A 25,319-nucleotide genomic window follows, 5' to 3' on the forward strand; every position below is an offset into this window, starting at 1 on the left:
ATTTAAGCATATCGGTAACACACACTGGGCAAGAGCACATATCTGGGCTAGAGCACTATACTGGATTTCGCCCCCTTCCCCCCCTTTCCCTAGAAACCTTGGCTGGAGTAATAACTATTTGTAGCATAGTCTGAGGTCTACATTAGGTTGAAAAGCGATAATTTCGTCGACAGTTGTGGAACACAGCGAATGAGAAATAACGGTTGTGATAACAGACAGACGTGTGGCTTTGCCTAATATTTGTTTGCGGCGTATTTAAATGCACTTTCCCACATTTAATGCATTTCTCATAATAAAAATATAAAACTACTGGGTCATCCCCAAAAAACATATATTAGAAAATGAACAATCATCCGACGTGTTTTGATGCATATTATTTACAGATATCGTACACTAAGTTGAAAAATGCAATGGGCGTTCCACTACGTATCCTTTACCATATTTGATTTGTTTTTCCGCATTTGCTACTGCTGGTATGGGTTCAAAGACAAATTCGTGCTGTAAACGTCTCAGTGGTAGTTAGCCTACATTGGTAAGCTGCAGTTAATGCGTTAAAAACATTTATACACATTGTCCTCAATGCGTAGTATGTGTTATGCTATAAATCACTCTGCCTTTCGACCAATAATTTGTTATCAATTGGCTTCAATCAATCACGTAAGACTCTAATGTGTAACTTTGACTACGCTGCGGATTATTATGTCACCATAATCCAGATTATTCGCATTCAAACCTTCTTTCTACATTTAATTCTGTTAATGGAAGCTTCATTCAAACAATCTGGATTGATTTGACGTTCCAAAACAATAGCTGATGGCAAGTTGTTCAAACGCTGTGGCCAACGTGTGACGTCACTTACGTTAACAGAGTTGTTTACAGGTCTAGTCACCAGGCAGCGCTGTCACGCTTTCAGCCTTACTGATGACGTCATGAAGCGATTCCTCGGGGCCCGCGAGACGAAATGCTACTTGCGACTGCTAACTGTGACTGAAATCGCAGTTAGATTTTGTAAAGTTGTTATTGTGATATCTGTGACTTCTCAATCACTGTGATTTCTAACATACGCGATTTCCTGCCCACCACTATCCATAACATACTTCGAGTCTTTTGTCTTGTTCTGTGCGTCGAGCTGAATGAGTTGTGTTGTGGTTAAGCGTTACCGAGTGTTTTTAGTGAAAATGGCGGAATTTATGTATCTTGAAAGGCGAAAGAAGATATACGTAGTATGCAGGAACACAGAAGAAAGGAACTGTTTGTATAGTTTGTATAGAATTAACAGTGAAAACATTAATTGGCTGGCGAATCACTTTTTTCTGGAAAATCACGAAAGAAGAGGAGGCGCCCTTTCCAATGACTGCAAAATGAAACATTTTTGCGCTATTTAGCGGATCCAGGCTTTCAGATTGGTGTAGGAGAAGATTTGGGAGTGCACCAGACCATAGTAACACTAACATTTTCGTATGTTCTGCAACAGGTTAACAGAAAAGCACCGTTGTGTATCCGATTTCCAAGAAACATTAACGAACTAGAAACAGCGAAAGTTAAATGGCAATCGAGATACAAGTTTCCATGTGCGGTAGGGGCCCTAGACTGCACTCACATACCTATAATGAAACCTCCCTCACATGGAGACGAATATGTTAATCGAAAGGGCTTTCCATCTATGAACGTGCAGGCGACGTGTGATAACAGTGAAATGTTTACGAGTGGTGATACTTCATGGCCTGTGTCTGTACATGACGCTAGGATATGGAGAAACTCGGATGTGTATCGTATATTGCAAGAGAACCAGTGCAACTCCCTAATTTTACGAGACGAAAGATATGGCATTGCACTGTGGTTAATGACACCGTTTCAAAATCCCGAAACACCTGATGAGAGGGCATACAACAGACTTCACTCTAAGGAAAGGCTGATAATCGAACGGTGCTTTGGACAGGTGAAAAGGCGTTTCCCAAATCTGCAAAATAAAGAAAATATTGCCCAAACAAAAATCCCCAGTGTGATAATAGCCTGTTTTGGTTTGCACAACGTAGCAAAACATATAGGGCATAAGGATTTTGAGGCACCTAATGATGACAACAATCTTCCAGTACTGGGAGAAGAGGAAGCAGCAAACGTACGTGTATGTGGAACAAATAGAAGACGGGAAATTAAGTATTCAAAGTGAACTGCTGGAACCTTAACGTAATTTCTGTACTGTAACTTCAGCAGATTGATGACCACAAGTTTTTGTTTTACTTTACCAAAAATGTTCCAAGGATGTGGTGAAGGTATTTGCCAGGTGCTACAGTAAATAAGTCACAGCTGTCTTCCCTGCAGTATTTAAAATACAATCAAGTTACTCTTTTTGCTTTACTGTACCAAAAATTAGTGGTGAAGGTATTTGCCAGTAATTAAGTCCAAAGCTGTCTAACCTGCAACATTAAAAATACAAACAATTTATTCTTTTTGTTTTACTTTACCAGGAATTGTTTCAAGGAAGTGGTGAAGATATTTGCCAGGTGCTACAGTAAATAAGTGCACAACTGTCTAACCTGCAGCATTTAAAATAGAAACAAGTTACTCATTTTGCTTTACTTTACCAGAAATTGTTTCAAGGATGTGGTGAAGATATTTGCCAGGTGCTACAGTAAATAAGTGCACAACTGTCTAACCTGCAGAATTTAAAATAGAAACAAGTTACTCCCTTTGCTTTACTTTACCAAAAATTGTTTCAAGGATGTGGTGAACCTATTGGCCGGACACAACCATGTAAGTGCACACACTTTTTTAACATTTCAAATTGGATTATATTACTCTTATTGTTTCATTGAAAGAAATTTGTACTGAATAATTCTTGTAAGAGGATATGGAATTTGGTAAATGGGGAATGTAAATGACATTCACTTAAAAAAGATGTTTTTATTAATAAAATTTGGTGCTGTAATAAGACACTACACAATTTGTTTTATTGTTTATCTTCATCATGCATCAATTTCTGCTGCTTTCTTTTCAATATGTCTGATTGGTATAATAGCACCATCCTTTGCAGCTCTGAATTAGACAAATTAACTGTCCCATCTGTTTCCATACTCAATCTCCGCCATTTAGACACTCTCTCATGCCCCGAAGCAGGCGACTGAGCAGGTATGACGACTTCGGGGCCCATGAGATCCATATGGCCAGCTGCAACATTGTGTGGTAGCTGCAAAATTGATTCTTGTTCATACAATGTGCAGTCTGTGTCAGTTACAGACAGAAGTGGAACCACCACCTACTGCAGAAGCTCGTAATAAAAATTTAAAAAAAAAGTAATAGTAGTGTGTCACGATTCAGTTTCTAGTTATTGTATATACCAAGCAGGTTTACGCAGAAATGTGGGAGGGGTTCGTCCAATTTCATGCATAGTACACTGTGATACTTTTACAGAAAAGTGGTCATATATTAGACGAAATTTACCAAACATTGTTTCATTTTCACATGTTAAAAATAAGTATGTTTCTGAATCACAATTTCAAAGCATTAAGCACGTAATAAAAAAATTGGAAAGTATGGGACTTACCAGGAAATCTGTGGATAGTTGGGATGCAGTCTTCTCCGTCCAAAAACTTCGAAAATGTCTGCTCCCAATTTTTCAGGGAAATCTTAATGTTTCCTGTCTTATTTACATCCGTCTTGGCCTTGATACAGGATTTCATGTTGTGCAGTTTCTTCATTATCTGCCCGTCTGTAATTTCTTTCCCGAAACTAACCCTATAACGGTGTTGTTTTCTTTAATACAATCTGCCTTCTCTCTTCTTGCGGCCGGAGTTTGCGATTTACTGATGATTGTGGGGTAATCTTTTATAATGTTCACAAAGGCTAATTCTGAGTCTTCCATTTTGGCACAGAGATAACGTAAGAAAAACTTTCGGTATCACAAATCACACGCAAACAAAACAAACTGAGAACCAAAGATGTTGGATTTTAATATCTTTGCTCAGAACTTACTCAGTAAGGAGGGGAGATGGAGAGAAAGTACTCCAGGGTCAGAGATTATGCTTCCTAGTTTTTATTCATATTAAACAGAATGTTCTTTTGCTCTGAGTATCAACACTGGAGAATGTTCTCGTTTTTATTCATACAACCCATTATTTAAGCCTTAATAAAAGCAACCGATCGTAATCCATTGGAGTTTTCTGTACGCTAGAAAACCCACACTGGAGACACCGAGATTCCAGATTCCCCTGGCCTGAGTTTCTACCACACGGCAACCTCTCTGCACTGGTCAAAGGGACACTCATGTCAACCACGCTGGGCCACATAAACGCCTATCCAACCTGCCTCCCCGTGCACACCTTGGGCCATGGTTCCACCCTGCCACTCGGCACTCAATTGCGATTTTGCACCTCTGCTCAAGATTTTGTCTGCATCAGCTATTGATCCTTCAACGCCTGTTATGTCATGTTTGTTGTGTGGCCGTACAAATGTCCTCCCCGCAAGGACTGGATACCACATCATGCGTGCACAGCTACTGGATGTTCAACAAACCACATTGCCTGTCACAGAGGCGCAGTTCGCATCAGTGAATACTGTGCAGAATCCTCTCACAATTCATGCCTTTCCTACACCCCCACAAGCACTGGTCCCTAGTTACTTTCTGAAGCTTCTGCCGTTACAACTGGATAACCCAGTGACGTGGTTTACATGTTGGACATACATGGCATTGTGGATGATGGGACTTGTTTTGTGTTTTTAGTGAACCACCTTCATGACCACCCTGATCTCATCAATGACTTGCTGAACACACCCAAGAACAACAAAGACGCCTCTGCACATGCTCTACTCATCAAAGGCCTTTCTCATCCACCAGCCAATACGATTCACAACACTATTTAGGTGACAGAACCCCCTCCCAGCTGTGGCGATGCTTGCGTGCACAGGTCAGTACCGAGATCTTGCCGAACTTAGTGCTTTGGGCATTGGGGTTGGTGAAGCTGCCGCAAGAACTACAATTACATTTACTTCCCCATACTGCTCCATCACTCGAGGATAAACAACAGATGGCAGACCAGGCTTACGCCATTATTCGGCACTGCCACCTCCCTGAGCGAAGCACAGCACCTAATATTGCCAAGGTTGGTAATCCTGTGACTATACCTCCACTGCCGAGCACATGCGTATCGCGGACAACACACGGAACAGCAGCCACCTAGTGGCAAGGACCGGGAATTGCAGCGGTTCACTCCCAGCCTCTCCCCACCACAACCAGGCTAGCACCCACCTTCCCCGCCTTCCCTTCACCTGGAACGAGTACAACGGACCCATGCATATGCTGGTTCCACTCCCCTTACGGGGACACCGCTTGCAACTGCTGCCCACCCTGCGCATTCCGAAATGCCGCATGTGGGTCGCAGTAGGTGCCAGGGCTCGCGGGTATATGGAATGGTGACCAGGGACATTGCATTCTGTCAGATGCTCGACCTCACGAGGTCGCCTGTACACCTTGGATTTAGGCTCAGGGCAATATTTTCTTGTCGACACCAGAACAGACATTAGCATCATACATTCCTCAGTTACTGTAATGGACATGTCACCAGCCAAACTGTTTCTTTGAGCAGCAAATAAATTGCTACTTTGTGTCAGTGGTTTTGCCAAGTTACCTATTGAACTCATACCTGGCAAACGTTTCACTTGGCCCTTCTATGTAGGTGATGTAGAAGACCCAGTATTAGGCACTGACTTCCTTTTTCACTTTGGTCTGTCTCCAGTCGGCCGCATTATTGCACCACGTCTCATTTACTCATATTGTGTGTTCAGTCACCTCCTTGGCTCCCCCCTCCCCCTCAGCTTCCCGACGATTTCGACATGGCTCTCATCGAGTGCTCTTCTCTGGTGGACAGCCTCACAGCTTTCATCACCCAGCTTCAATCTGAGCACTCTGCAGTCAATGATATCTGCATTTGCAACGCCGAACTGAACCACACCATATTGTCGGCTGCACAAGCCCTCGCCGAGGCATGATGCCTCATACAATGCCTGTCAATGCCGTCATCCGCAGACACAAGCGATGCACCTCTTGGAACTTTGACACCACTGCTGCAGAGAGCTTCCTCAGCACATCAGGTTAGTGACTCTTGTGTGTTACCGATTCCTGTTCGCGATGGCTCTCCAAACAAGTTCGTCAGCCAAACTGAATGCTATCATGAATGGAATGACACACAAAATTGTTACAACAGACAGTCCACCAGTGCACCATAAATTGTGCCAACTACCACCACGTAAACTATGGCTTGCTAAGGCCGCAGTAGAGGAACTTCTGTCGGCAGGTTTTGTCCGTCTGTCAGACAGTAACTGGTGTTTACTCATACATTTAGTTCCCAAAAAGGGTGGCACAGTGTGTGTCTGTGACAACTATTGCTGCCTCAACACACGGACCTTATTAGACAATTACCCTATACCTCACATACAAGACTTCACGCAAGTACTTAGATGAGCACACATCTGCAGTGTGTTGGACTGCTGCAAGGCATGTTTACAGATACCCATGGAACAGAGTGACACATCAAAGACAGCGTTGATCACACTCTTCAGTCTCTATGAATTTTGTTACTTGCCTTGTTGTTGTTGTGGTCTTCAGTCCTGAGACTGGTTTGATGCAGCCCTCCATGCTACTCTATCCTACGCAAGCTTCTTCATCTCCCAGTACCTACTGCAACCTACATCCTTCTGAATCTGCTCGGTGTATTCATCTCTTGGTCTCCCTCTACGATTTTTACCCTCCACGCTGCCCTCCAATACTAAATTGGTGATCCCTTGATGCCTCAGAACATGTCCTACCAACCGATCCCTTCTTCTAGTCAAGTTGTGCCACAAACTTCTCTTCTCCCCAATCCTATTCAACACCTCCTCATTAGTTATGTGATCTACCCATCTAATCTTCAGCATTCTTCTGTAGCACCACATTTGAAAGCTTCTATTCTCTTCTTGTCTAAACTGTTTATCGTCCATGTTTCACTTCCATACATGGCTACACTCCATACGAATACTTTCAGAAATGACTTCCTGACACTTAAATCAATACTCGATGTTAACAAATTTCTCTTCTTCAGAAATGCTTTCTTTCCCATTGCCAGTCTACATTTTATATCCTCTCTACTTCGACCATAATCAGTTATTTTGCTCCCCAAATAGCAAAACTCCTTTACTACTTTAAGTGTCTTATTTCCTAATCCAATTCTGGCAGCATCACCCGACTTAATTCCATTATCCTCGTTTTGCTTTTGTTGATCTTCATCTTATATCCTCCCTTCAAGACACTATCCATTCCGTTCAACTGCTCTTCCAAGTCCTTTGCTGTCTCTGACAGAATTACAATGTCATCGGCGAACCTCAAAGTTTTTATTTCTTCTCCATGGATTTTAATACCTACTCCAAATTTTTCTTTTGTTTCCTTCACTGCTTGCTCAATATACAGATTGAATAACATCGGGGAGAGGCTAAAACCCTGTCTCACTCCCTTCCCAACCACTGCTTCCCTTTGATGCCCCTCAACTCTTATAACTACCATTTGGTTTCTATACAAATTGTAAATAGCCTTTCGCTCCCTATATTTTACCCCTGCCACCTTCAGAATTTGAAAAAGAGTATTCCAGTCAACATTGTCAAAAGCTTTCTCTAAGTCTACAAATGCTAGAAACGTAGGTTTGCCTTTCCTTAATCTAGCTTCTAATATAAGCCATAGGGTCAGTATTGCCTCACGTGTTCCAATATTTGTACGGAATCCAAACTGATCTTCCCCAAGGTCGGCTTCTACTAGTTACTTGCCTTATGGTCTCAAAATTGTGATCCAAACTTGACAACATTTTATAGACTCATTTCTATTTAACTGAACATATTGTTAGGCATACCTCAACGAGGACCTATTGACACATAATGAAGTTGAGATCAATAACGACAAGTCACGACTTCGGTGCACTGCTGGCACTTTGCTGGGGTATGCCATCTCCTCCAAAGGTATACACCCCCCTCAGGAGTGGGTTGACTATTCACGATCTACCTCTACCAGTACCATTTCACAAATTACACTGGATTTACGAACTATCAATTTCTACCGTTGGCAGCCATTCAAACCCCTCTGGCTGATGCATTGGCCGGTAAACAAACCTCTGGCAGTCATCGTGCACAGTGGTCTGCCAACATGGTGAGAGCTTTCAAAGATCTTAACCCTTTGTTTCCTGACATAAGAAAACATTTACTTTTTAACATTTTCTTTGCAGAATTTATGCTATTGTGGCCTCAAATGACGGTAGGATTTTTTGTAAAGTTTTATTTTATTTTTCACAACTTTTTTCTCTCCTGGTACTCAGAAGTACCGTCAGACTCCATGGACAGAATCACAACATGCACAGAAAAATGCTCCAATTTTTTTAACTTGTACTTTATTCCACATAAATATTAAATATTTTTACATGAGAAAATTAATTAACAGAAATATGATATTTCTGAACTTTTTTTTAAATTTCACATAAATTTATTCTAGAGCAACTTCACAATACATAGTAACTTAGCTATACATTTTTGACAGTATATACATATCACATATTTAGTGATACCTCATGAAATTGTAGAAAAGTTTTTTTTTCTCATTGCAGCACAAATACACTTTACATGTACTACATTGTGAATGTGGTCTCGACCAAATTTTATTTTTCGCACACATTTCCCATCGTCCCCTTTTACAACTGAACACTACAAAATGGTTTCCTCGGTTGCCAAGACGTACATCTTTCGGAATAGAAAAGTTATCCTTCCTTCTCTTTGGGAGAGTTATTTCATCTTTACCAGAGTTTCTCTTTTTGAGATTTGGCACTTGCTGTTCATTCATTAGCCCTAGTGCCACAGAACGCCTGAATTCCAGCAGTGGCGGTGCCCTATGTAGATCACTGAAAATGACGTAAGCATTGACAAAAGCAATTTCTATTGCTCCCCAGAAGAGACGGTGCCACCATTTCTTTGATCGCTTGTCAAGACCTTAAGTTGAACGTAATCTGTCTGCATGATCCACACTACACATGTTTTTATTGTAATCACATACAATAACTGGACATGGTATATTCATACCGGTTCCATCTTTCTGTTTTCTTGTCACTACGCTGTGTTCAGTGCCATGGAAGTTTGACGCAAAATACAGTACTTTATTTTCCTTCCCTTGAAATACTGTTAGGTCTAAAGATGACTCTCTGTGATTCGATTTAGACATTTTTGTTTAGGTAAATTCCCTGGCAAACCTTTCCTGTTTGTTCTAATTGTTCCACATGCAAATGTATTTACGGATTTCTGTGTGAGAAAAAGTGGACAGAACAACTAGTGAGAGGTAACGCATTGTTACTACAATAAAGTGTTCGCACAACCTGACGGTACTAGTAAGTCCACCTTATATTTTCCACTTTATCTCATTCACTTGTAACGTAATGCTTCCAACTATTATAAAAAAACAAAGAAGGTAAGTACGTACAATGGAAAACTCAACGGAAGTTTCAATAAATTGCGCACAAATTCAGGCAACACCATGGAAACAAGCACTCACAATCTTCTGTTTTCACAGCAGCGCGCGAAAAACAATTTCAAGCTCTGACCGCCAGAGAGGTCTATGTATTGCACAATAACATCTATGAAACAGTAGAGCAGAGTTACTGTTACGTACCGACAGGCTCTCAGATCACGAAACTGCACCACGAGAAAATAATGAGAGTCAAAACTTACTGGTACTTTTAAGTACCGCCAGGCGACAAAGGGTTAAATCAGTGTTAGCACATGGTGTCACACACCCTTTGCCAGATGCCCGCATTTCTATTACAGCAGATGCAAGTGATTTCACAATCAGTGCAGTCCTCCAACAGCATGTTGGTGACATGACTCAGCCACTTCATTTTTTTTCCAAAAAGCTATCTATGGCTCAATGTAAATGGTCAGAATTTGACAGAGAATTGCTTGCATTGTACAAAGTTGTAAAATATTTCTGCACAGACATCGAAGGAAGGAACATAAAAATTTTCACAGATCATCCCCCCCCTCTCTGAGGATATCTGTAAAGCCTCTGTTGATCTTCCTCCATATTGGTTTTGGCAGATGGACTTAATTACTTTGACATGTCCTATATTACACGTACATTTACTGTACACAATGTAATCTTACAGGATCAAATAAAATTCAATTCAGTTCAATTTTCCAATACACAACACACATTCGTTACATCAGAGATTCAGTGGCCGACCACCTATCACTTATCAATGCTATTTTGTCCTCCATTAATTTTGACAAATTAGCTCACTTACAGGACAGTGATACTGAACTGCACAACCTCCGACAGGACCCAACTACTTCCCTCCAGATCATTTCCCTGCAACCTACTGGGCTCAGTCAGGCCACTATGGTGTAACACGTACATGGGCACTGCTCGGCATATTGTTCTGTGTGTGCTATGCCGCCAAGTATTCACTATGTTACGTAACTTTTCACATCCTGGTGCTAAGGCTACTACATGGCTTGTAACAGAACACTTTGCGTGGCCAGGTGTGAAGAGGGATTGTCATACTTGGGCTCATGCATGTTTACTGTGCCAGCACAGCACAGTCAGCGGGCACACACAACCCCCTCTAGGTAAATTCAACATCCCGAAAGGCCACTTCCGACATGTGCATCTGGACCTCATAGGACCATTACCAATATCTGATGGTTCCTGTCTGTCATCAACCATGTTACACGTTGGGTGGAGGTGATACCCCTGCAGGACGTGACAGCAGATTCTGTAGCTTGAGCATTTATGCCCTCCTGGATAGCCCGATTCAACTGCCCTACATCCATCACCACCGACCAGGGGAGGCAGTTTGAACCCCTGCTGTTTAACATACTCTGTGTGCTCTGTGGGGTGGATAGATTCCGCAATACATCTTACCACCCACAGTGAAAGGACTGGTCGAGTGTTGGCACAGGACTCTGAAAGCGGCCCTCGTGTGCCGTGGTGGTGAGTGGTCCGATGTCCTTCCCTGGGCTATGTTAGGAATATGCATGGCTTATAAGACATACCTCCAGGCTTCACTTTTGGAGCTCCTGTATGGTGAGACCATAGTTCTCCCTGCAGAGTTCGTCAATGACGAAGCAGCCGTCTACCTATACGACCACCCCGCTCTAGTCGAGTGTGTCCGATCGCACATAGCTGTGATCTGCATGCCCCCTTCATGACCACACACTCGTCCTCACGTTTTTCTGCATTTGGCACTGGACTCTTGTGAGTTTGTTATGTTTCAAGATGACACAGACAAACCAGCATTACAGTTGCCTTTCTCTGGCCCGCAATGAGTATTAGCTCGCATGGACATACTATGGATATTCTCATCAATGGTCACCAGCAGACAGTTTCCTTTCAATGTGTGAAACTGGCCTGGATGATCGAGGAATCTGTACCACGTCTCGAGGCAAGTGCTGCTCCGTCTTGCGACAACCCTGATCTCACACATACTGCCCACTCCCCTGCTCCTCACACTGATCACATGTGCACCAAGCCTACACCTTTGGGTAGCTCATTTTTGCGTGTGATGATATTCTACCCTCACTTCACTCAGGCACTGCTTGTGACGATCCACAACCTCAGGCCCAACCACATGTTGCACATAACATTACCCCGTCGCAAGCGTTGGCACCCAGTGCCCCCACAGAGTGTTCTAGTGCTCCACTGAAAAAATGTTATTTTCCCCCTGTCCCTCCTAGGACCCTCTTTGTCCACTGTCAATGAAATTTTCATCTCAGTCAACACCTCTGGGTGTCCACGTGATGAATTTTCCTTACAGCTCCAGGAAGGATCCACCTTTGTCCTCCACATAGGGGACACGTCGTGCTAGACCACACCCACGTCACATATCACCATTCAGCGCACAGTCCCTATCCCAAGGGTGGATAAGGCTGGCAGAGCTGCAACAATTAGCACCGACGGGATGCTCGTGATTCGCATCCTCCACTCCACATGTGCTTCTATGCCGACATCTTGTGTGCCAGTTCAGTTCACACATGCAGGTCGACTAGTCTGTCCTCCCCACTGGCTGGCAGATTATACCATGCCTAGTCCACCCTGCACAGACAGCATGGACTCTTCGCACATGCCTCTATCAACAGGTGAGCATCCCACAACACCAACACACAGGAAGATACCCACGTCCTTCCCTCAGTGCTCCACACTCCCATGGAGGGGAGGGGGAGGGGGGCTCTGCTGTGCCAAGTGCCAAGTGCAGAGTAAATGGTCTTTGGACTCAAGGTTCTTAGGAGTTTCTGAAACTCTGGTGAGGATCTTTAAGTTGTGATTTTCTGTATTGTTTTCCCTGTGTCTGATGTATTAGGTCTACAACTTTGCTTCTGCCTTTTTGCAATAGACAGCAGTAGTGGCAAGTGAGGTTCAGGTGGTTGGTCAAAGGTGTAATACAATAAGCTTAGGTATCTGTAAACATAATGCCATAGAAATATTAGTCAAATTGAGATTGCATCATAAGGTTATTCCCGATTAAGTACGTCAATTTAAGAACCCATTTCTCCCCATTTGCAGGAAGTTTTAATTTTCTGCTTTAACATGAAGAAATCTGTGGCTGTGGCTCTTAAAATGCTGGGTAGGACCAATGATGAGGGAACTATTAGTGGAAGAACGCGCAGAGAATGGTGATTTTGGTTTCAAAGACTGGCATGGTGGTGGAAGACAGAACATTTTCGTAGCTACTGAAACAGACAAAGAGAGTCACAGGGCATCATTATCGAAAGCAATTGATGCATTTGAGCCAAGCATTGAAACACAAAAGGTCACAATACATCAACAGACACGTAAAGGTAATTTTGTAGCAGGTCAGTGCTCAACCCCATGTCACAAAACCCATCAAAATATACATGGAGACGTTGAAATGAGAAGTCCTATCCCTCCCACCATATTCTCCATATGTTGCTCTTTCTGCCTATCACCTTTTTCAATCAGTGGCATACAGTCTGGCTGACCAGCACTTCTGATCATATGAACAAGTGCAAAATTGAATCAATTTTCCCTTTATCAGTCACATTTGTTGCATTGTGAACAGGTTCCCATTTTTCATCGCCTAATGCCATCTTAAGTTTATTATAATTAAATGTTCTTTGATACATAAATCTACCTCTTTTAGTTATAGCTATGTGGGATTTTGGGTCCTTATTCTTATAAATAACAACCCGTTGATCCACTTGTTAAAACACTGAGCACATTTATTGTCACACTTCAGATATACGTCATTACACATCAAAAGTATCACATAGACAGAACATAATGGCCGCCTTGGCCCAAAGAGTTTTTGCGCGCCAGAGATGTTATGGCACATCAGTGTCGCCACATCTATATTCCCAACATCAATTTCCATAGTAAGGGCTCTGCAGTTAGATATGTCATTTTCTACGGTGGTTATGTTTATGTTCTCCTTTGTTATGTGTGTGAGAATGTGGTCAATGCATGACTGCATTTCTATAGTAATTCTAAGTTTATGTGATAATAGTTATAACACTGAAGTAAGTCAACTTAACACAAGTAATTATTGCTATTATTTAAAGAGTCTATGTTGATGTCTCCAACAAACAGCACTTTTTTTATGCTGATGTCTTCTCCTGCAGATCCTCCAGACAACTAAAAAATTCTTCAGTTTTGCTTCAGTGTGACCTATACAGAGCTTTTATATAAGCAGGCTGTTGTTCCCTAGTTTTAAATTTATTGCTGCAACTTCAAGTACCATTTGTTTAGTCAGATCATCAATCCATTTGACCTTTTCACATCCTGTATCATTGCTGCTATAGATGCCTACCCCTCCACCTCCATGTGTCCTTCTACAGTACAAGTATGAGTTTGTAATTTCTTAGCCTCCTTTCCATTGTAACCTAATTCACTCACTATGAAGTAGTGTGGTTTTGATTCATTGAAGCATACATCCAGTGCTCTGTTTTATTCCTTATATACTGAACATTCTGGTATGTAAGGATTGAACTGCTATGCTTTACTCTAATTTGCATCCCTATCACCTTTGTGATTGATAACTTTGTTTAAGTCATCTTCCTCTGTGATAATTTTGCTTATTTCCTGACATAAAAGTCTTTTTTGCTTCAAAATTTAGATGCATCCCATGCTTAGTACATAGGCATTTGTCCACTTTACCTGTATCCAGTGTGGGGATGTAGAACCACTGACTCTACCCCCAAATAATATCGCTACCCTACTGCAGCAAGAACAACTGTATTTCTGCCAGGTCAGTTTATAACGTTTTTCAGATGACACAAGACAGTGTGGTACTGGGATACAAGACTCACACGTCTCTCGCAGTTGACTTAGCTGATCCTCTTCTCTGAGTAATCTCTCAAAATCTTCTTCTCCAAAGACTACTGTGGGTTACAGGAATTTATTAAGCTACTTCTCTATTCTAGAAATAATTTGTGTACTCGTAGAACACTTTCGGTTCATTCATGGTATATTTTCAACTCTCAACACAAAGCAACACCTACTCTTTTTCACATAAGTATGTAACCTCTGGCAAGTCAGCTGGTGTATTTAAATGTCAGACTCGATAAAACACAAGTACAATATCGTAGGTTGTAACAATCCAATAATTTATGGACACAACATGCCTCCTGCCTCATGCAGAGCTAAGACATGAGTTAAGTTAAAAGTATATAGTCAATTGTTTTCTCCTCTTTTTCTACAATAATCACTTTCACTAACATATCAAAGAATACTACATAATTATTCCTTGAGTTTTCATCACGTCTTCTGTGGCACTGGTGGCAAACACTTGTCATCATCAGTGACTCGCCCCTCTTACAGTCGTCCAATAGCAAACTGCCGACCTGCACATAGAAACAGGTGGGTCAGTAGAAACATTCTAACTCTCCCGCACTCGTACCTAAAATATCAGATGTTCGAGATGGTGGAAGGCCGAGTTTTTCTAGAATTGACATCGAAATTCTTGAGGCACTACATATCCCTCCCCTTTATACGTATTCATTATGTACAATAATATAGCACAAGATAATTATTCACTTTAATAGTACATCTCTTTCTACTAATAACTGTGCATATTTTACCAACATTATAAAAAGGGAACCTTTCAATCCATGTTGGAGTTAGCTCTTTTCAATCTCCAAAAATTTCATGAGTACCTAATTTTTGTTTTCTATTCTTCTTCCAGTCGTAAATTCCAGGTGTACATAACTCATGAATACTCTACTGCTTTGTTCTTACTTCCCGTACTACTTTTCCTAAGTATGTACTTAGTCATTACTTATTGTAATCTGCAGGAACGCTGGGTGGAATAAAAGTGTTCCCTTCTTCTGATACTTGTAAATCTGAAACGTAAAAATCCTAGTGCTGCATAGAATTCAAACCTACCAGACTTATCCCTTTAAACATGTGACTTCTGTCATGATGCTGCCCTTTTTCCCTATAGGAACAGTACCTACATCTTACATGGGTTAATCCTAGGAGCACCCTTTCTCCTTCTGTTTTGGTAGGTACATTCCTTTCTTATTCCTATCCTGATATGGTACTGGTCAATCCCCTTCTTGGTGCCCCTGTCCAAGCAGTATAGGTCAGCTGTTCATAGGTCTGTGTATCCAACCTTTTTCTCATCCAATAAATGTCGAGTGCACCCTCCGTATCCTTCTTGAGTGGGCCTCCTGGTTCATTGCCCTGGCATACATAATTATGTATACTATTCTTAAAATATTCTCTGGTAAAATTACGTATCTACTTTACACCTCAGCTCCACTTTCCAATACTCAATAGAGACCTCTTTCAGTCCTTACTCCTACTATATAAACAGATATGATGCCTGCACATAGTAGATGCTGTGTCTACCTGTATTTACCGACTCTCAGTAGATACTATGCCTACATGTGTGGATCAATTCTCACTACACAAATGACTATCATGATTCACTCCAATTTAGCTTATCACTGTTTTATAATTATTGTACCCATTCTCCTGCAAAAAGAAGAAGAAGAAGAAGAAGAAGAAGATGCAGAACCGTCACATATCAACAATGTAATGTGTGCATCTACTCAGATGTACAAATATCTTTATTCCCCTACATCCCTTGGTGGTTCTGACATCACTTCAGGTTTCTAATTCGCAATTCTCTTGTTTGTGTTTAAGTGTATGTAGATGTGTGTTTGTGTATCCTGATTCTTTGGCCTACTAATATCAAGTATGTTGAAAGTTATTGGAAACTACGGAAAATAAGAAGGACTTCAGTGATAGAAGTATAAGCATATGGAAAGAGGGAAAGATAGACCGGTACTAAAATGAGAAGTAAGCAAGGAAAAAGTAGAACTCGTTGCTAAGATAGAAGAAGTGAAAGAAGATATCCCCAAAGACAGGGAAATCCTACCCACCCCCCTTCCCCAGGATCCCTACTTCACCTGTACTTGAGTGAGAAGCCGGAGGAGGTATGATGTTAAATGTCTCCTACAGAATGGACATTCTCACCTTCACCTTTGAAGCCCCCAAAGAAAAATCTTATCCACACCTATGGGAACGGCAAATGGTGAAGAATCAGTTACACTTGTCTGTGAGGGTTCTCTGAAAGGTGTGGTGTGTGTTTAGTGTTAGTCATGCTTGTATTTACACTACTGACCCCTTCCAAAAGTGATGCAAACCCTCCCATTTACATTACATCTCACAAAAGGTATAAAATATTCTATAAAAATAGAAAATTATACACTACGATAACATAGCTGTTTAGTCATTCAGTTTATACTGTACTTTTATACACGCATAAAATCCTCTACTCAGTTTATGTTGTCTCAACATCACTCAGTTTCAATAGTACCATCATATTCTACTTTCCACTAATATAACATTCTATTCGTTTCACTTCATGTCTAGAGATCACTGTTCATCCATGATTCTCTTAAATTTGTCTCAATCTTGTAGTCATATCCAGTTTCCTATGTACTAAAATTATAGGATAGTTTAAGAATTGAGGAATAGATTGCAGAACTGTTGAAGAATTGAAGGGAATTTGGTGCAGGAAAACTAAGTTTGAAGAAACACCGAAAACAACTGGGGACCCGACGGTCGTCACTCTGCCCATTAACAATGGACGTTAATGTCCCTGGGCGACGGATGAGACTCCATCAGGATCCCATGGATCTGACATTAACACCACTCGATTACTTACGGGCCAATACTTCTCATTAAATTTTGTGTGAAAACAATTACCATATTACTAGGAAACACAACATTAAGTAAAGTTATTCTATTTTCTACTCTGTCATGGACAAGTTTGAATTCTTCACACAAGTCATCTATAACATTGCTATTATCATTAAGTTTGGAAAAAGCAATAGTCAAAACATTTCCGGAGATTATTCTCATGGCAACTTTTCGATCGATAATTAGTTCAAATGGTTCTGCCAAACTACTTACAGGTATTATGTCAAAGTTGGCTATTTTTTCTTCGAAATTCCATCCTACATTAACTACTCGTGAACTGACAGCTCGTGCATTAACAACTCGTTTATTAACCACTGGCGTTTTTGATTGAATAATCAACCATGTACTAACACCTGGAATTTTCGATTTAATAATCGACATTAATTCCTTAGGCTGGTCTGTGCTCTCTTCCAAAGCATTCATTTCCTGTCTTACAGAATTCAATTTAACATTACATACATTTTCACAAGATTCTAATTTTTCATGCAGATCAGGTTCTTTTTTATTACATTTGGCGTCAAATTCAGTTTCCAAAGCAATCGTGCCTTCACATCGATTACTAGAAACTTTGCTTTGAGCTTCTACTTTGACATTCAACAAACCTATATTTGACATTCGACTTTTTAGAATTTAATTTTGAGTATCTAATTTAGAATTCATTGAGTTTATTATTGTGTCTAATTTAAGACTTAGTACTTTAATTAAATTTGCTACCTTAATCCAGCCTGGCATGTCCCTATTCACTGTCATGGCCATGGCTGGTTCTAATATTTCCCCAACTTGTTGTATACTGTCCATGCTTCTATAGACTTTAGCTCTTGTGAGCATTTAATACTAATTTCAATTATACCAATTACACAGTAAAAGCTCACTCCAAAGTATTTTGTAACGTTGGAATAATAATGTTCATATTTCACGCTCACCTGGCGTAGGATTCTAGCAGTGTTGGTGAGTGGGTGCGTAATCAGCGCTGGTGGCATCGAATGTTGGTTTCAGCATTGGTGTTGGAGAGCGTATGTGTAATCAGCACCAGTGAGCAGCAGCTGGTGCAGTTGGCGTCGGTGGCTGGTTACTGCGTCGCTGTTGGCGCAATGTACGTGTGTGAAGGCTGATTACTCTCCACACCCAATCTTCTTAGTCGAAAAGTTGAGGTCTTCTCTCCAGTTTTCTCCGCTATTACTTTCTCACATCTTTTACTGCGTTGCACTTGCAACTTTCTTCCATTGGTTTATTGGACTCGCTACGATTACTGGAAACAGTTCTTGTATCTTATTAGGCCTGGCTGATATGGCAACACCTAATATCTTCTTTCCGTTTCTGTCTTGAAATTCCCATTTTCTTTGGGTCCTGTCACTTTGGTTGCTATGTTCTAACGTTTTCTGGACGACATGAGACAGTGTGGTACTGAGGTACAAGACTCATACTGAGCCATGGCTGGCTCGAGTCATGCTTGTCTTGGGTTAAACCTTCATTGCAGTCCTGTGGTTTTATTTCTCCTGCTGTTATCGCGATAATGTTGCTGTCCTCTCCATCAGTGGCAGCAGCAGTGTGTATCAATACTAGTACTGCTGTACTATCTTTGGTGTGGCGGATATAGTTTCCAGCTGGGCAGTGTGTGACCAGTCGGTCAGTTGGTGTGGAGCAGCAAGGAAGTCTCCGTCGCACGTACTCTGGCTAGTGCAACTGTCAGTGTGCATGTGGGGTTGGAGTGTGAGGTGCTGCTTGCAAGTGCTACAAAGTTCATCACCCACTGATCTTGGACATGAAAGTTGAGTCCTCACTTAACCTACTATCAAGCCTCAACTGTTTACATTTCTTCATTTGATCCTGGTTTCACTTTTGCAACATTCCCGTGAGCAACAATGTGTGTGTTTTCAAGTCAGTTAAGATTCCAGCCATCTTCCTGTGGAGTTTAACTTAATTTATTCCCTGTTATTGAAGCTGACCAGCGGTATCTTCTGCCTTGTGGCCATTGGCGTTCTGTTTACCTGCCTTGGTTGTTGATGTAATTTTCGGCAGTGTATTTTTCTCATTGTGTTGTTGCTGTCCAGTGCGGTGTGTAGTTAGACAGCTGAGGTGTTGTTGGTCATTGTGGGTGCCAATATTCAGTGTGTGTTGTATTGAAATCTTGTGGTCATTTTGCTGGTTGCATGGAGCGGAACTGATTTTGTTGATTGGTCGGTCGGCTGTCTGTCGGTTGGGTTGCCTTACGATTAAGAAGTTGTTGGACAGGCTGCCTGTCTCACCTAAATGGGCATTAGTGTTACAATCCCAGGCTGACTCTTGGAAACTTCTGAGTGCCATTCCTTGTGTGTTATAGTAATTTCCCCGTTTGGGTTTTAGTTATTTGGATGATGAGTGGGCTTCAGCCAAGTATCAATATCTGTTAAATTAATGTTCTTGTCTTGCCCTTAAGGCATGAGATCATTATTCTTTTAGGGGCCTTCAGCCGAATTTTATATTAAATGTTTTAAGATACGGCCTTCTGCCTTTTAAAATTGAAACTCTTCTTTCTAGGGCTTAAGCCATTAAATTATTTGTTGATGTGTGGCCTTCAGCTCAATTTTAATATCTCTTAAATTAATGTTCTTGTCTTGCCCATAAGGCATAAGATTGTTATGCTTTTTTATGGGGCCTTCAGCTGAATTTTGCATGAAATGTTTCAAGATAAGGCCTTCTGCCTTTTGATTGAAACTCTTCTTAATGCAGCCTCCAGCCAAGTTCCATTAAAATTAAATTGCTAAGGCCTTTAGCCTGTTTAGATTGAAGATTTAGAAAATATTCTTGGGTGAAACCTCCAGAAGAACCTTGTATTTCAATTTCTTGCGTAGGCCTTGTGTCTAGGATTTTGAGTGTGACCTTTAGCCGATCTAAAGTTAATTATGGGAGGTCGATTAAAGTTTTGAGTGTGTTGCATCCTTGTTGAAATATTGTGTGTTGACGAATAAAGTTTGTTTGTTGAGTGCAACTGACAGCAACTTATTTTGGCCCCTTTCCACAACCTAATCCGCTCTGTCCTGCTAGCCCAGGCATTTCACTTGTAGCAGAGCGTGGTTACGTTTGTGCTTGCCATTCCGGTTACTGTCAGTTTCACCCTTGTTTATGTTCTGTCGCACCATATTATTTTGGTTGTTGATTGTTTCAGGTGTATTCTAATGGCGGTCAGACAGTGTCCAGGGATTGGCCTGCTCAGGAAGGCCATCTTGTTTATGAATCGGCAATAAGGCGCCAACCTATTGAGGGCAGTTTTCCGGATTTAGTGGCCCGTTTGCGCACTGCCGTTCTTCATCCCATTGACGTCACACTGGTGGTGGTGGGTGACAGAGGAGCGGCCATTGAATTTTTGTTTAAGACTGTTAGAGGCCTTGCGAACACTATTTGTGTTTTGGAAGGAACCCAACCTAGTGACAGACAGCTGGACAGGGTGCGGGCGCAGTTAATGCATTTAACTAGTCAGATAGTGGATTTGGGCATGTTAGTCTTGGAAGATCATCATAAAAAAACTAATAGTTGAATTGGGAACTTTGGTTAGCACATTACAGTTTAAGCTTGTGTGTTTAGAGTTGGATGGGAAGAAGATTGAAGGTTACATCCTCTGTCAAGTTAGACGCAATATTTACCAAGTTGCCAAATCCTCTGGCTATTTCTTCTGAGATATTACTGAATTAGTTGTGGAGTGACTTGAACAGGTCGAGAAATTATTATGGTTGTTGGTTCGCCTTGAACAACACGTGGCTACCTTTCGCGTTCCACACCAAGTAATTTTGTCACTGTTGTACCCGCTGGCTAGAGGTGAGTTGCAGAACCTCCTCTCGCAAGCCATGGCTGAAGGGTTCTCCTTACAGCAATTGAGGGAGCTCGTGATTACGCACAGGTTGACCACCGGAGTTCAAAAACATCTTGAGTGTCGTTACATTTGGGAAGTGCAGTGCGATAAGGAGCAGTTACATCAGTATGTTGATAGAGTTCAGTCGGCCTCCTTGGCCTTGTTAATTAATTTGCCTGAACAAGAATTGGTGTCTATTGTTCTTAGGGGAATTCGGGTGGCGGATAAGTCACGTTTTGTCTTCCATAAGCAGCCTTCAACCTGGGAAGAGCTCCGTGACGTGGTTGAAGCAGTATTGGCATTGCCACCTGGAAACGATGTATGTCACCATGTTACGTGGCAGGTCATCGGTGCTCGCTCCCAAGTCTCTATATCTGCTGGAGTCATTAGAAGGGAACCCCAGCATTGTTTCAGGAGCAGCAGTACGGCTCATTTGGTGCACTCTTGCGTTCAGTCTCGGGCACCCAGAGCCAATAAATGATGCCGGACTGGGCAGCAACCTCGGGATCGAGCCTTTAGACCCTGGCGTACCTGTGTTGTCGCTCCCTCATCACCACCCTTGTCTTACATTTGTTTTGAGTAGGTGGTAAACCGATTTGTGCTCTTTTGGATTCTGGTAGCTCCTTTTCATTATTGAGCTTCGAGTGGTCTTTGGAATTTGGGCATCTTACGAAACTTTGGTTGGCCCCTTCTCCGGTGCAGAGACGTCAGGTGGCCAATGGCCAAGTGGTGGTGGTAGTGGTGGTTAGTGTTTAACGTCCCGCCGACAATAAGGTCATTAGAGATGGAGCGCAAGCTCGGGTTAGGAAAGGATTGGGAAGGAAATCGGCTGTGCCCTTTCAAAGGAACCATCCCGGCATTTGCCTGAAACGATTTAGGGAAATCACGGAAAACCTAAATCAGGATGGCTGGAGACGGGATTGAACCGTCGTCCTCCCAAATGCGAGTCCAGTGTGCTAACCACTGCGCCACCTCACTTGGTCCAATGGCCAAGTGTTGCCTCTGCATGGTTGGGTCCAAGGGAGTATATCGGTAGGGGATTTTTCCTGGCCTATGTCATTAGCTTTGGTTAAGGAACTGCTGGTTGATCTAATTTTGGGGTGTGATTTCATCAATAAGACGGGGTTAGTCTTGGATTATTCTGGGCACAGCTTTTTCATTAAGTTCACTCCTGTAGAGAAGTTTGGTTTCTGTGAGTGCACTAAATGTATTGTGCATCAAAATGTTGGTGTGTTGGCCGTTGAGGCGGTGGCTAATGAGTTTGATCTTACCCATCTCTCGCCGTATCAGGCTTCTCAATTACGGGATTTGTTACACAGTTTTCCACAGTTTCTTAGTGATAACTTGGGGGTTACTAATGTTCTTAATTATCGTATCCATCTATCCGATGATATTCTGGTCAGGCAGTCCCCATATCACCTCTCATCCCCTAAGGTGAAGATACTCAAAGCTAAAATATCTCAAGTGCTCCAACAAGGAGTGATTAGACCTTCTACATCTGCTTATGCTTCCCCCATATTCCTTGTTCCCGAGGATCAGGGGAGTGATTTCAGACCTGTGGGAGCCACATTAGGCTCATGTTGTGTTGGTTTAAACCTTGGTTCCTATTCTGTGTTTGGTTTCCCATGGTTATTGGTATTATGCTGTTGTTCGCTCTCTCCATGAGAGGCAGCACCAGTGTGTATAGATATTCACACCTTGTACTACCTTTGTTCTGGTGCTTATAGTTTCCAGCTGTGCTGTGTGTGGGCAGTCGGTCAGTTGGCATGGAGCAGAGAGGAAATCTCCGCCGGGTGTAGTTTGGCCGGGTCCACTGGCAGTCCCTACACAGTGTCGGAGTGTGTGGGGCTGTTCCCATTGCTACAAGGTCCGTAGCTCACCAACCCTGGACATGAAAGTTAAGTTTGGATTTAATTTATAAGCAAGTCAAGGCTGTTCACATTGTGCCATCTGGATTTTGTTGGGACATTCCCACGAGCAACAACTTGTGTGTTTGAGATGGTGAAGGTTTAGCCACCATCTGATGGAGTCTAACTGTATTTGGTTATTTGCAATTGAAGTGCACCAGTGGAATTTTCTGCCTTGTGGCCATTAACATTCCAGTTACCTGCCCTGGCTGTTGATGTAAATTCAGGTAGTGTCCTTTTTTCACCATGTTGTCGCTGTCCAGCACAGTGTATAGTTTGACAGCTTAATGAATTCTTGGTTGTGGGCGTCCATGCCTTTTTACGTTTTGCATTGAACTCCTGGTTGTGTGCTGGTCAAGTGGAGCGCAAGATACCTTGTCGGTGGGTCCGTTGACTGTCTGTTGGTTGGGTTGTCGTCGGATCGAGAATGGTTGGGCCGACTGCCTGTCTCACCTAAGTGAACGTTAGTATTTCAAGTGCTGGCCGACCCCCAAATCTTCTGAGGGCCGTTAGCTGTGCTGCCTTTTCTTATTTTCTGTTGTGTGTATTTATATGGCTCATAGCCGATGGTTTTGAATTAAAGTTGAATTGTTTTTAGTGGTGTTTTAAGTCATGGGTCTTCAGCCGCATTAAAATTAAAGTTCCTTGCTTTTCAAGTGTTTGATTGTTTGGGCCTTCAGACTTATTAAAATATTGTTTAAAGATAAAGCCTTGGGCCTTCTGCCTACTAAAAATTATTTTAGTTGTGTTTTGAGTCATGGGCCTTCAGCTGTTTTAAAATTGAAAATTTCTTGCTTGTCAGGTGTTAGATTGTTTGGGCCTTGAGCCTGATTAATATATTGTTTAAAGATAAAGCCTAGGACCTTATGCCTACTAAAAATTATTTTAGTTGTATTTTAAGTCATGGGCCTTCAACCGTTTTAAAATTAAAGTTCCTTGTTTGTCAAGTGTTAGATTGTTTGGGGCCTTCAGCCTAATTTAAGATAAGGCTTTGTTGTTTAAATTTATTTTACCTTGAGTTTTAAATCATGGGGCCTTCAGCCATTTTTAATAAAGGATCTTTGTCTTTCGAGAATCAGACTGTTTGGGGCCTTCAGCTTAATTGAAGATAAGGCCTTCTGCCTTGTGTTTTTTTATTTAATTTTACCTTTAGTCTTGAATCATCGAGCTTCAGCTGTCTTTAAATTAAGGTTGTTGCTTTTCAAATGTTAGATTTTTGGGCCTTCAGCCAAATTATAGAACTTAACGTGAGGTCTTCTGCCTTCTAAATATTCTTGTATGGCTTTTAGCCATTTTAAAAAAATTAAAGTGGTTGTGCCCTTAAGGCATAAGATAGTGTGGCGTATTCAGCCGATAACAAAGTTCAAGAATTTGTACTGTAATATAAATAAAGTTATATGTGTTAGAGTGTAACTGACAGCCACTCATTTTGGCCCCTTTCCACAATTCCAACTACCTGTCCTGTCATGCGGGTTTATCAGGGCATTTCACTGTGGTTGACTACTGTCATTTGACTGCTAAGGTTATCCTCAAACCGGTGCCCCTGCCTGATCTGCGTAATTCTTTCACTTGGTTTTCCGGCGCTAATTGGTTTACTGTTCTTGATTTGAACCAAGCCTATTATCAGATTCCATTAGCTGAAGAGTGTAAACATGTTACTGCAATTTGTACTGATTGGAATTTGTTTGAGTTTAACAGAGTTCCCTTTGGTATAGCGACCATTGCAGCTGTTCTCACTTGTTTGCTGGATAATAGCCTTGGTGACTGGAAGTTAGTCAGTGTGTATAATTATTTGGATGACTTAGTTATCTATAGCTTTTCGTTTCAGGACCATTTGGACCATATCCAGCAAGGTCTTTTGAGGTTACAGGGGGTTGACTGTTAAACCTAGTAAGATAACATTAGCCAGGCAGCAGGTGTCCTTCTTAGGTCACATAGTGTCGGGTCTGAGTATTCGCATTGACCAAGAGCAAACTAAGGCCTTACGGGCTTTGCCTCCACTTACTGATAAGTGCTGAATTACTAGGTTCATAGGCATGGCAAACTATTTTAGGCATTTTGTCCCAAGTTTTGCTCAGCTGGCGACACCCTTGAACGAAAAGCGCCGAAAGGGTATGCGTTTTGAATGGGGACCCGGCCAGGAGGCTGCGTTCGAGCACATTAAGGCAGCCATATCCAGTCCTCCGGTTCTCAGAGTACCAGACTGTAATAAGAGGTTTACTGTCAAAACTGATGCATCTAATAACTGGTATTTCAGCTATTCTCCTCCAGGAATTCAAAGAGCAGAGGCAGCCATTGGCTTACGCGTCTCATCGGTAAACTGGTGCCGAACTTAAGTACTCCATCTACGAGTGTGAGGCATTGG

The 25,319-nt window shown here is 41.8% G+C and overlaps 1 protein-coding gene across 2 annotated transcripts; it reads left to right on the forward strand.

Moving 5' to 3' along the window:
- The first annotated feature begins 1,021 nt into the window (after positions 1-1,021).
- LOC124795271 lies at positions 1,022-21,896 on the forward strand. Of its 2 annotated transcripts, none has more exons than XR_007016672.1 (2): positions 1,022-2,754; positions 20,367-21,896. XR_007016672.1 is itself a non-coding variant. In XM_047259218.1 (2 exons), the coding sequence occupies exons 1-2, from the start codon at positions 6,007-6,009 to the stop codon at positions 20,733-20,735; spliced, it is 450 nt and encodes a 149-aa protein (XP_047115174.1). In that variant the 5' UTR covers positions 5,975-6,006; the 3' UTR covers positions 20,736-21,896. The 2 variants fall into 2 exon arrangements, 1 of the variants encoding a protein (XP_047115174.1); XM_047259218.1 differs by lacking the exon at positions 1,022-2,754 and adding an exon at positions 5,975-6,087.
- Positions 21,897-25,319: the final 3,423 nt, after the last annotated feature.

The sequence above is a fragment of the Schistocerca piceifrons genome, chromosome 4 (assembly GCF_021461385.2).
Source record: "Schistocerca piceifrons isolate TAMUIC-IGC-003096 chromosome 4, iqSchPice1.1, whole genome shotgun sequence".
In the NCBI taxonomy this organism is placed as follows: Eukaryota; Metazoa; Arthropoda; class Insecta; order Orthoptera; family Acrididae; genus Schistocerca; species Schistocerca piceifrons.